The 12,886-nt window shown below is 39.1% G+C and overlaps 1 protein-coding gene across 1 annotated transcript; it reads left to right on the top strand.

Moving 5' to 3' along the window:
• Positions 1 to 3,779: 3,779 nt before the first annotated feature.
• Positions 3,780 to 4,681, top strand: LOC131821797 (olfactory receptor 2D3-like). The gene is given in 2 exon segments (XM_059158124.1): positions 3,780 to 4,494; positions 4,497 to 4,681. Coding segments are annotated over 2 exon segments (900 nt in total).
• Positions 4,682 to 12,886: the final 8,205 nt, after the last annotated feature.

Below are 12,886 nucleotides of genomic sequence, written 5' to 3'. Positions count from 1 at the left end.
ATAGCATAACCCAATAAAATTGTATTTCTCACTTATTAACAGTTTAGTGCATATTTCTTCTTTGGGGAGTTGTCTTTAACTGTTCTCCTGTATGGGGTGGTGTGGAGACCCAGAGTGTTTCCATTGATGGAGCCAGTCAACATTTCCAATAGGTGATACTCAGATTGACAAAAATCCTTTCCATTCTGGGTAATCTGAAAGGAAAGAGATCCTACTCCACTAAGTGTGGGTGTTTTTACGGCTCAGACTTCACTTCATGGCACACTTTGTGGCACACTTCACTTCTTCATTATATTCCTCAGCACATTTACATCACCTCCTGCCAAGTACTGTACCTGAGCTGAACTGACATACTTTGTCTCAAGATCTCCAAACTCATCTTTGTAAAATCGAATAGTACTTATTATATCATGTTACTCGGTTTGTTTTAAACTCACTAAATTCCCATATTCCTCCTTCTAAGCTTTGTCTGTTCTATATTAACATGAATAATTTCTTTTTCCTTCTGATCTCTGGGATAATCTGGTAGCATACTACACTAACATATAAGTCCAGAAGGGCAGGAACTAGGCCTTTTTTGTTCACAATCCCATTTCTTGCATGGGATTGAACCCAATCAATGTTTCCTAAATATGAATGGAAGTGTCCACCACAGCTCCTCTCAAATCACAACTAAAGTATATATGAAAAATTGTCTCTTCATGTCCTTGGTCCATTTTTTAATCAGAGGGTTGTTTGGTTGTGTGTGTGTGTGGGGGGTTGGTATTGAGCTGTATAAGTTCTTTATATAACTTTTATATTAACCCCCCTGCTGAATATATCATTTGCAGGTATTGTCTCCTATTCACTAGGATGCCTTTTGTTTTGTTGATGGTTTCTGCCATGGTACAGAAGCTTTTTATTTTGGTACAATACCAGTAGATTATTTTTGCTTCTGTTTCCCTACCCTGAGGAGACATATGCATAAGTATATATTTCTTGTTGTTGTTCATCAATATAATTTTATTTTTTTATTATTTTTTTTGAATTAACAAAGATTTTATTTTTTTGTTTGTTTCTTTGTTTGTTTTAAATTTATTTTTTATTTGTTTTCAGGATCACAGTATTCATTATTTTTGCACCACACCCAGTGCTCCATGCAATCCATGCCCTCTCTAATACTCACCACCTGGTACCCCGACCTCCCACCCCCTGCCCCTTCATAACCCTCAGATTGCTTTTCAGAGTCCATAGTCTCTCATGGTTCACCTCCCTTCCAATTTCCCCCAACTCCCTTCTCCATTCTAACTCCCCATATCCTCCATGCTATTTGTGATGCACCACAAATAAGTGAAACCATATGATAATTGACTCTCTCTGCTTGACTTAATTCACTCAGCATAATCTCTTCCAGTCCCATCCATGTTGCTACAAAAGTTGGGTATTCATCCTTTCTGATGGAGGCATAATACTTCATAGTGTATATGGACCACATCTTCCTTATCCATTCGTCTGTTCAAGGACATCTCGGTTTGGTGACCGTGGCCGTGGCTGCTATAAACATTCGGGTACAGATGGCCCTTCTTTTCACGACATCTGTATCTTTGGGGTAAATACCCAGTAGTGTAATTGCAGGGTCATAGGGAAGCTCTATTTTTAATTTTTTAATTTCTTGAGGAAATTAAATTTAATTTAATTTCTTAAGGAATCTCCACACTGTTTTCCAAATTGGCTGCACCAACTTGCATTCCCACCAACAGTGGAAGAGGGTTCCCCTTTCTCCACATCCTCTCCAACACACGTTGTTTCCTGTCTTGCTAATTTTGGCCATTCTAACTGGTGTAAGATGATATCTCAATGTGGTTTTAATTTGAATCACCCTGATGGCTAGTGATGATGAACATTTTTTCATGTGTCTGATAGCCATTTGTATGTCTTCATTGGAGAAGTGTCTTTTCATATCTTCTGCCCATTTTTTGATATGATTGTCTGTTTTGTGTGTGTTGAGTTTGATAGATCCTGGATATCAACCTTTTGTCTGTACTGTCATTTGCAAATATCTTCTCCCATTCTGTGGGTTGCCTCTTTGTTTTGTTGACTGTTTCCTTTGTTGTGCAGAAGCTTTTGATCTTGATGAAGTCCCAAAAGCTCATTTTCACTTTTGTTTCCTTTGCCTTTGGAAATCTTGAAATACCTTTCATATCTTGAAAGAAGTTGCCGTGGCTGATATGGAAGAGGTTACTGCCTATGTTCTCCTCCAGGATTCTGATGGATTCCTGTCTCACATTGAGGTCTTTTATCCATTTTGAGCTTATCTTTGTGTACAGTGTAAGAGAATGGTTGCATTTCATTCTTCTACACATAGCTGTCCCATTTTACCAGCACCATTTATTGAAGAGACTGTCTTTTTTCCACTGTATATTTTTTCTTGTTTTGTTGAAGATTATTTGACCATAGAGTTGAGGGTCCATATCTGGGATCTCTACTCTGTTCCACTTGTCTATGTGTCTTTTCTGATGTATCTGTTTATGTATTCTACCCATTTTTAACATGATTATCTGTTTTTTGGGTGTTGAGTTTGAGGGGTTCTTTATAGATCTTGGATATCAGCCCTTTTTCTGTAATGTCATTTGTGAATATTCTCTCCCATTCCACGGATTTCCTCTTTGTTTTTTTGACTGTTACCTTTTCTGTGCAGAAGCTTTTGATCTTGATGAAGTCCCAAAAGCTCATTTTCACTCTTGTTTCCTTTGCCTTTGGAGATGTGTCTTGAAAGATGTTTCTGTGGCCAATATCAAAGAGGTTACTGCTTATGTTCTCCTCTCAGATTTTGATAGATCCATGCCTCACATTGACGTCTTTCATCCCTTTTGAGTTTATCTCTATGTATGGTATGAGAGAATGGTTGAGTTTCATTCTTCTATATATAGCTGTACAATTTTCCCAGCACCATTTATTGAACAGACTGTCTTTTTTCCACCAGATATTTTTTTCCTGCTTTGTTGAAGATTATTTGACCATAACCCTTCTCAAGGATAGAAGACTCCAGCCACAAGTGCCAATCATTTGCCCATGTCCCCAGCTACATTCTCTAATTTCGTTTTCTATTAGCTTACACCCAGCCATGTTATTCTTTGCTTATTCCTGATATACAGTAATATATAAACTGAATAGTATTTCTGCCTGACTACAAAGCATTGGACCAGAACCTGATTTCCTACTGATGCACCTACACAACTCATTGAATATTATAAAACAAACAGCAGCATGAATGAGCTCAAACACTAGTCGCACCAGAAAAGACACTGCCATTGTGCAGACAGCTATTGTGGTGCCATTTTATCTCCACAAAGGGTTGTCCTTTGTTCCAAAGTGTGTGGTGTTACCCAAGTCTGGTCTTGTCTCCAACATCTTGGCTCAGTAATGATGTGGGCCCATTATGCCTTAGTCTTCCACATTGCCATCAAGCCTTGATTTTCTGACACAGTAGAAGTGGCGGGGGGGTGGGAGGTTGGGGGAACCAGGTGGTGGGTATTATAGAGGGCACAGATTGCATGGAGCACTGGGTGTAATGCAAAAATAATGAATACTGTTATGCTGAAAATTAAATAAATCATTAAAAAAAAAGAATTAGGTATAGAATTTTTAGAAAATCAAATGTCTTAAATGCTTCCAAGAATGTTTTCAATCAAATACTTTTGTTCTTGCAATGAGATCTTTGCTTTCAAGATTTGATTTTCCATTATAGTCAACTTCTGATTGCCCTAGTTATGCTAATGTTTAGGCAGAAATAAACATCAATGGGCACAGAAAACCAAACCTATGTGACTGAATTTATCTTGCTGGGCCTTTCTTCAGATCGGCAGATACAGATCCTCCTGTTTGTGGTGTTTCTCATCATCTACCTGATAACTCTGTTGGGAAATCTCATCATAATGCTAATTCATATCGACTCTCGACTTCAAACACCAATGTACTTCTTCCTTAAAAACTTGTCATTTACTGATCTCTGTTTCTCTACAACAATCATCCCCCAGATGTTATTCCATTTGCTAGTAATGAGAAAAACCATTTCCTTTGCTGGGTGTTCAATTCAGATGATTTTTTTCCTAGTAGCTGGGTGTACAGAAAGTTCCCTCCTAGCAGTGATGTCCTATGACCGCTATGTGGCTGTCTGTAAGTCCCTTCACTACTCCATGCTCATGACCCAGAGGGTGTGTATACAGCTGAGCATAGGGTCCTGGGCCACTGGAGCATTTGTATCTCTGGTAGACACAACATTTACTTTATGTCTGTCATACCACGGACAGAACATAATTAATCATTATTTTTGTGAACCTCCTGCACTCCTGAAGTTGGCTTCAGAAGAAACCTACAAAGCTGAGATTGCCATCTTTGCAATAGGTGTGGTAATTCTCCTTGGTCCTCTTTCCCTCATCCTTTTCTCCTATTGGAATATTATATTCACTGTGATTCAGATACAGTTAGAAGAGGGGAGGCCCAAGGTCTTTTCTACTTGGGTTCTCATCTCACTGTTGTTGTCTTCTTCTATGGCTCAACAATATTTACCTACATGCGTCCAAATTCCAAGAACATAAGTGAAGGGGATAAGGTGATCTCTGTGTTCTACTCAATTGTAACATCCATGATGAACCCAAACAAGGATGTGAAGGAGGCATTTATGAAAGTATTTGGAAGATAAACCCTCTCAGAGGCAAGAATCTTTATATTGATATACAGCTTTGGGAATGAAGACATTCCAAACTGATTCAACATTTTTTTTTAAAGATTTTATTTATTTATTTGACAGACAGAGAGCACAAGTGGGCAGAGAGGCAGGCAGAGAGAAAGGGGAGGAAGCAGGTTCCCTGCACAGGAGAGAACCCGATATGGGGCTCGATCCCAGGACCTTGGGATCATGACCTGAGTTGAAGCAGAGGTTTTAACCCACTGAGCCACCTAGGCACCCCCTGATTTGACATTTTTAACAGCTTTCTCTCTGAACTATCCCTAGACTGATACATCTATAAGGGTAATGCTTGTATATCAAGGATGTTTTCAAGTTTGTCACCTGCATGTTGTTCCAAGATTCTTCTCTGTGGTTATGGCTCACTTGCCTCATAACCGCTTTTTTGCTACTGCATTACATATAATATAAGTTATATATTTATATCATATTATATTAATATTTTTATACATCAAAGAGGAACTTCATTTATACTGCATTCCTAAGTCACTAATTCATTTTCACCCAGAGATAGTACTTTTGCTTCCAAACTCCATTGCTTGTTGTCAGCCTCATCCCATGCTAACATCTACAGTCATCCACAGATGCTGGACCAAGATGCCCTTCAACGGATGAATGGATAAGGAAGATGTGGTCCATATATACCCAACTTTTGTAGCAACATGGATGGGACTGGAAGAGATTATGCTGAGTGAAATAAGTCAAGCAGAGAGAGTCAATTATCATATGGTTTCACTTATTTGTGGAGCATAACAAAAAGCATGGAGGACATGGGGAGTTAGAGAGAAGGAGGTTGGGGTAAATTGGAAGGGGAGGTGAATCATGAGAGACTATGGACTCTGAAAAACAGTGTGAGGGGTTTGAAGTGGGGGGGGCGGTGGGAGGTCGGGGTACCAGGTGGTGGGTATTATAGAGGGCATGGATTGCATGGAGCACTGGGTGTGGTGGAAAAATAATGATACTGTTATGCTGAAAATAAATAAATGAAAAAAATATGCTAAATTCTATAATTTCATGTGAAAAATATCAATTATTTTTTTACCTTAAAACTCTGATATGGAAGCCTCTTTCTTATTTTTTTTTGTTTTTAGGGGTTGTGTTGTTTTGCTGTAGAGTCCCAAAATACTGCTATAGTTAATTCAACTACACATGGGGGAGCTACTGGCTTAGACAATAATGTGTGGGATCTCATAGTCCAACATACATTTTCACATATCACACACTCCTTCTCTCCAAGAACAATTGTTGGGTTGAAGGAACGAGAATTAAGAAGCAATGTGCCTACATCAGAACTCTCTTATCAGAAACATCTGTGACACTAATACATCACAGCTGTTCCCTCCTCAGACATGCTCCTCCCTCTTCTGCAGGTTTGATTGTGCCAGTATACATTAAGTTCTCCTTTTTGGAAAGTGGAAAAGGATGGCTGACATATGAGAAGCAATCCCAGAAGATGTAACTTATTCTGTGGGATTAAATGGCCCCATTATCCTTTTTCACAACTTGCCAAAAATTTTTGGCAAAAGCACTACTGGTAATGCTTGTGGCTACTCACTGATGGTCAGTGTGTGCACTGCCACTCCCTTGGAAGGAAATCCACTGTTGTTCTTTACCCTCAGCTAAATCTCTACCTGCAAGTATTAAGTGGAATTGACCCAACTCTTCATTGGCATGTAGAAACACTACCAATTTCCATGCCTGGCTGCAGAGCCTGTGAGCCATGAAAAAACGTAGCTGGGGACCATCAAAGTTCTGTCCATTTCCCCCGCATGATTTTTTCTTTCTCATGGCAGAAGTCCTAAGTCACAAACATGTACCATTTGTACTTCATTTCCCAGACTTACAAATATCCCCTGATTGTCACACCCCATCTTCCATGGAGCATCTTGTAGGTATTCTTGAGTGCTGCTGACCATAGCCAAACCCTCCTTTCACACAGCAAGAAGAATATAGAAAATTTTATCTTTTACCAAGAAAAATTTCAACTTGGAGTTCTGCTATGACTTCATGACCATCTATAAACAAAGTTATTATGGATGAAGTATGGCAGGAGCCAGAGAAAATGAGGAGATCTTGATGAAAATCAAGCTTGCCACACTGAGATCTGGTTGCTCCAGCTTCAGTGTCCCTGGCTTGTTCTGGGCATCCATTGCTCATCATTATGTGTCATGATGTCCCTGCTGAATTGAATACATTGTGTGCGTAATGACTCTGCATGGGAGAATAAATGTATGCAATAATAGATTCACTAGGCAGCTGTGAGTTGTATTATTTTCAGATTATATGTATCAACATGATCTTATGCAAGGAAACAAAAAACTGATCTTGTACTACAAATTCTTTGAGAGGCTATGATGTAAATAAAATAATTTATATTTTTTAATTGAAGTATAGATGACATACAATATTATATTAGTTTCAGGTGTACAACATAATGATTTGATATTTATATACATTACATAATGCTTACCATAATAAATGTAGATATCATCTGCCACCTGACAGTTATTATAGTATTGTTGGCTAGATTCCTATGCTGTACTTTACACTTCATGACTTAGTGATGTTATAACCGAATGTTTGTACCTCTTTATCCCTTTCACCAATTTCATCTCCCCTACCCTCTTCCATTTGGCAATCACTAGATTTTTCTCTGTATTTATGAGTCTGTCTCTCTCTCATTTTATTTGTTTTGTTTCTTAAATTCCACATATAGGTAAAATCATATGGTATTTGTCTTGTTTTGTCTAACTTGCTCCATCTTGTAGACTATACTCCCTCCCAAGGCTCTGGGAGAGAACCCTTCCTTGCTTCTTCAAGCTTTTGGCACTGAAGTGTTCCCTAGTTTGTGGCAGTATAATTCCAATCTCCGCCTCTGCCTTAATATGACCTTCCCTCCCTCTGTGTCTGTCCCACTTCTTTTTTTTTTTTAAGTATTTATTTATTTATTTATTTGAGAGAGAGAGAGAGAACACAAGCAAAGAGAGGGGCAGAGTGGGAGGGAGAGAGAATTTCAAGCAAACTCCCTGTTGAGCATGGAGCCCAACTTAGTGCTTGATCTCATGACCCAGAGATCATGACCTGAGCTAAAACAAAGAGTCAGATGCTCAAACAACTGAGCCACCCAGGTGTCCCTATATTCCCCTTTTCTTTTCTTCTTTTTTTATTAATTAATTTTTATTAATTATTTTCAGAAAAACAGTATTCATTATTTTTTCACCATACCCAGTGCTCCATGCAATCTGTGCCCTCTATAATACCCACCACCTGGTACCCCAACCTCCCATCCCCCTGCCACTTCAAACCCCTCAGATTGTTTTTCAGAGTCCATAGTCTCTCATGATTCACCTCCCCTTCCAATTTACCCCAACTCCCTTCTCCTAACTCCCCATGTCCACCATGCTATTTGTTATGCTCCACAAATAAGTGAAACCATATGATAATTGACTCTCTCTGCTTGACTTATTTCACTCAGCATAATCTCTTCCAGTCCCATCCATGTTGCTACAAATGTTGGGTATTAGTCTTTTCTGATGGAGGCATAATACTCCATAGTGTATATGGACCACATCTTCCTTATCCATTCGTCCGTTAAAGGGCATCTTGGTTCTTTCCATAGTTTGGCAACAGTGGCCATTGCTGCTATAAACATTGGGGTGCAGATGGCCCTTCTTTTCACGACATCTGTATCTTTGGGGTAAATACCCAGTAGTGCAATGGCAGGGTCATAGGGAAGCTCTCTTTTTAATTTCTTGAGGAATCTCCACACTGTTCTCCAAAGAGGCTGCACCAACTTGCATTCCCACCAACAGTGGAAGAGGGTTTCCCTTTCTTCACATCCTCTCCAACACATGTTGTTTCCTGTTTTGTTAATTTTGGCCATTCTAACTGGTGTAAGGTGATATCTCAATGTGGTTTTAATTTGTATCTCCCTGAGGGCTAGTGATGATGAACATTTTTTCATGTGTCTGATAGTCATTTGTATGTTTTGATTGGAGAAGTGTCTGTTCATATCTTCTGCCCATTGTTTGATATGTTTGCCTGTTTCATGTGTGCTGAGTTTGAGGAGTTCATTATAGATCCTGGATATCAACCTTTTGTCTGTACTGTCATTTGCAAATATCTTCTCCCATTCCGTGGGTTGCCTCTTTGTTTTCTTGACTGTTTCCTTTGCTGTGCAGAAGCTTTTGATTTTGATGGAGTCCCAAAAGTTTCTTTTCGCTTTTGTTAAATATTTTATTTATTTATTTGACAGAAAGAGATCACAAGTAGGCATAGAGGCATGCAGGGTGGGGGGGGGGGGAGGGAAAGCAGGCTCCCCGCTGAGCAGAGAGCCCAATGCAGGGCTCTATGCCAGGACCCTGGGATCATGACCTGAGCCGAAGGCAGAAGCCATCAAAAGAAATGAAATCTTGCCATTTGCGACAACATGAATGGAACTAGAGCGTATCATGCTTAGCGAAATAAGTCAAGCAGAGAAAGACAACTATCATGATCTCCCTGATATAAGGAAGTGGTGATGCAACATGGGGGCTTAAGTGGGTAGGAAAAGAATCAATGAAACAAGATGGGATTGGGAGAGAGACAAACCATAAGTGACTCTTGATCTCACAAAACAAACTGAGGGTTGCTGGGGGGAGGGGGTTTGGAAGAAGGGGGTGGGATTATGGACATTGGGGAGGGTATGTGCTTTGGTGAGTGCTGTGAAGTGTGTAAACCTGGTGATTCACAGACCTGTACCCCTGGGGACAAAAATATATGTTCATATAAAATAAAAAATTAAAAAAAAAAAAAGAAGTCTTAACCCATGTGCCCCTTCTTCCCATTTTCTTAAGAAGACATATGTCACTGGTTAGCATTCACCCTACTCCAGGATGATTTCATTTTGAATATAACTACAGTGGCAAAGGTCGTTATACCAAATATGATCGTGTTGTGAGGTTCCAAGTGGACATATTTTGGGGGTTACAATTCAACCCATTGCAAGCTTGGAAGTTCTGAAAAGGCAATTGATTTTATTTTAGTTTTCAAAGAAATCCATCTTGATAATATACTTCTAAAGGTCACATTGAGTATTGTATGGGAAGTGGATTATAAGTGGACAAGTATGGAAACAAAAAAAAACAATCAATAAGAATGAGTTTTATTGCAGTAGCCCAGGAAAGAGATACTGGTCTTAGCTAGGGTTGTAGCAATGGGGAGCCAGAGGTGATGGTAAGATATCTGAGTAGATCATTTATACAAGATTTAAAAAGTGAGTAATGAAGTATCCCTAAGTCTTTGGCCTGAGCAATTCTGTAGATGATGGGAGAGACTCAAAAAGGGAGGTTGAGGAAACCAAGAATTCTCTTCTGGACTTTTTTACATGGCCCTTTGTTATATGCTGACTTTGTTCTCACACCACCCTTCTATATTTGAATAGCTACAATAAAGCCTTCATTTAAACAGTCTTGATATCTTAAGCTGCATCACCCATCTGTAGTTTAGAGCTTTGCCCCAACCCCATCACCATTTCCATTAGCTGAAGATTTTAATTAAAGCATTTTGAGTACAGTTGCACACATGGGTTCTGAAGTCCTTGGTAGCAGTAATTTTGGTAGTCATCAACCAAATGATGCAAAATGTACTTTTGTCTTTTATGTTACCATCATTATTAAAACCTCCATTTTAAAAATACTAACAATTTAGAGACACAAGTGGTCCTTAGACTGGTTTGAGAAACAGTAGAGTAGTACCTGATTACCAGATAAGATTCAGATATTTCAGTATATGAGTAGAATGAAAAATGCCCCCAGGGTATCTCTTATTGTAGAAATGTTTTAAAAAGTTAATAGCACAAATTGCTCCAGGGATTGCCCTGTTTACAATAGCTCTTAGGAACTCAGGCTTCAAGACTTAATCCCAGGAAAATCCTTAAGGCATGTTTCTTGGTGAATTGGGGATTTTAATACAATCATTCTCATTGGCTTTGGGTATAACAGGACTTGTAGACAAGACGATGTTCCAACCTTCAAGATATGTGGTAAAAGCAATGGAAGTTGCCTATTCGGCTATGGATTAACAGGCTACAGAAACCATAACTTCCTTCATTGATTAACTTCTGCTTCATCACTGAACCCAATGTCCTGTGTTTGTCTCTTGCCAGTCCACCAGGTGAGAGCAGATAAGGTAATTAGGGGGACTTAATCCTTTTAGAGAGTCTGAAATTTTGATTCTGTCATTGGGATGGACTCCGCCTTTCACTCCCATCTCTTTTTTATCTGGCTTCGACAGAGAATACATGCTCTTCTTTTTTACTGATTGTCTTGAGTGATAGCCTCATTCACCCTGTTTTACAACTCCTCTGGAGAGGATTAAGCTACTCACCCAGGATACCTGCGTGACTTCAAGGGTTGTGAATAAGCCCTATCTCTCCTTTTTTTTTTTTTTTAACTTTATTTTTTATTTTCAGCATAACAGTATTCATTATTTTTGCACCACACCCAGTGCTCCATGCAATCCATGCCCTCTATAATACTCACCACCTGGTACCATGACCTCCCACCCCCCTCCCTGCCAAAACCCTCAGATCGTTTTTCAGAGTCCATAGTCTCTCATGGTTCACCTCCCCTTCCATTTTCCCCCAACTCCTTTCTCCTCTCGTCCTATCTCTCATTTTGCACCAAAAGCTAATCTGCCAGATTCTCCTTGGCCTCTTGTTGTCTCAATATTCTCTTTTCAGGAATTCCCTCCTTGTTCCATTTAGCCACTGGGTTTGGACAGTGTGAGTAGGCAGGACCAGGAGAGGACCTTGACCACCTGTCCTAGGCACACAGGCAGAATCTTCTTGTGGCCAGACATCCCTGGATGAAACAAAAGACTGTGTGAATATGCTAATTTGAATGTGCAGGTATACACAAATCCAGGTATCTTGCCCCCTCTCATATTGAACTCACCCTTCTTTGTTTGGATGTGGGTAATGGTCAGTTCATTCACTCTCTTTAGCCAGGTGATCAGTCCTGGGATCTTCTAAACCAAGATTGTCCTAATCACAGATCAGAATTCAACATCTCAACTGCCAACATAGTCCTTTCTTCTAACTTACATTTCTCCTGAGAAAGGGAATATGTTGGTGTGCTAATGGCAAATGTTTTGGTGTGGAGTGTCAGCATGCTTTGTTCACCCATTCAACTTAACTTTTTTTTTAATATTTCATTTTTAAGTAATCTCTACATCCAACATGAGGCTCAATCTCACAACCTCAAAATCAAGAGTCACATGCTCTACCAACTAAGCCAGTCAGGCATCCTTCCCAACACATAGCAGACAACCTCTGCTATGTCTCAGATGGTAGGAATAAACAGATAATAAAGATAAGTGACATATGCTTTACTGTTTTGAAGAAAAAACAGTCAGGGAGATGGAAAGAAAGAAAGAAAGAAAGAAAAAGAAAGAAAGAAAAGGAAAACAAAATAAACTTCAAATTCCTTCACAGGACCATTCTAGCCCCTCTGAATTTAACCACCCAATAAATGTCTAAAATAAGCTTTAACGTACTTACTTTATCTTAGGTTGTTTAATTTTTTTATTTAAATTCAATGTAGTTGACATACACTGTTATTAGTTTATTATTAGTTTCAAAGGTACAATTTAGTGTTTCATCAAATGCATATAACTCTTTACATCAAGTGCCCTTCTTAATGCCCATCACCCAGTTATCCCATTCCCCCTTCCCCACTTTCCCTCCAGCAACCCTCAGTTTGTTTCCTATAGTTAAGAGTCTCTTATAGTTTGTCTCCCTCTCTGGTTTCACCTTATTTTATTTTTCCCTCTCTTCCCCCTATGATCCTCCATTTTATTTCTTAAATTCAACACATATGTGAAATCATATGATAATTGTCTTCCTCTGATTGACTTATTTCACTTAGCATAATACCCTCTATTTCCAACCACGTCATTCCAAATGGTAAGATTTCATTTTTTTGATGTCTGAGCAATATTTCATTATATAGATACTGAGATATATATATCACGTGTTCTTTATCCATTCATCTGATGATGAACATCTCAGCTCGTTTCATAGTTTGGCAATTGTGGACATTGCTGCTATAAACATTGGGGTGCAAGTGTTCCTTTGAATCACTGTTTGTATCCTTTGGGTAAATACCCAATAATGCAACT

This window comes from Mustela lutreola, chromosome 1 (assembly GCF_030435805.1).
Source record: "Mustela lutreola isolate mMusLut2 chromosome 1, mMusLut2.pri, whole genome shotgun sequence".
Taxonomy (NCBI): Eukaryota; Metazoa; Chordata; class Mammalia; order Carnivora; family Mustelidae; genus Mustela; species Mustela lutreola.
Note: the sequence above shows the minus strand (reverse complement) of the source record. Positions and strands in the feature narration are given on the sequence as shown.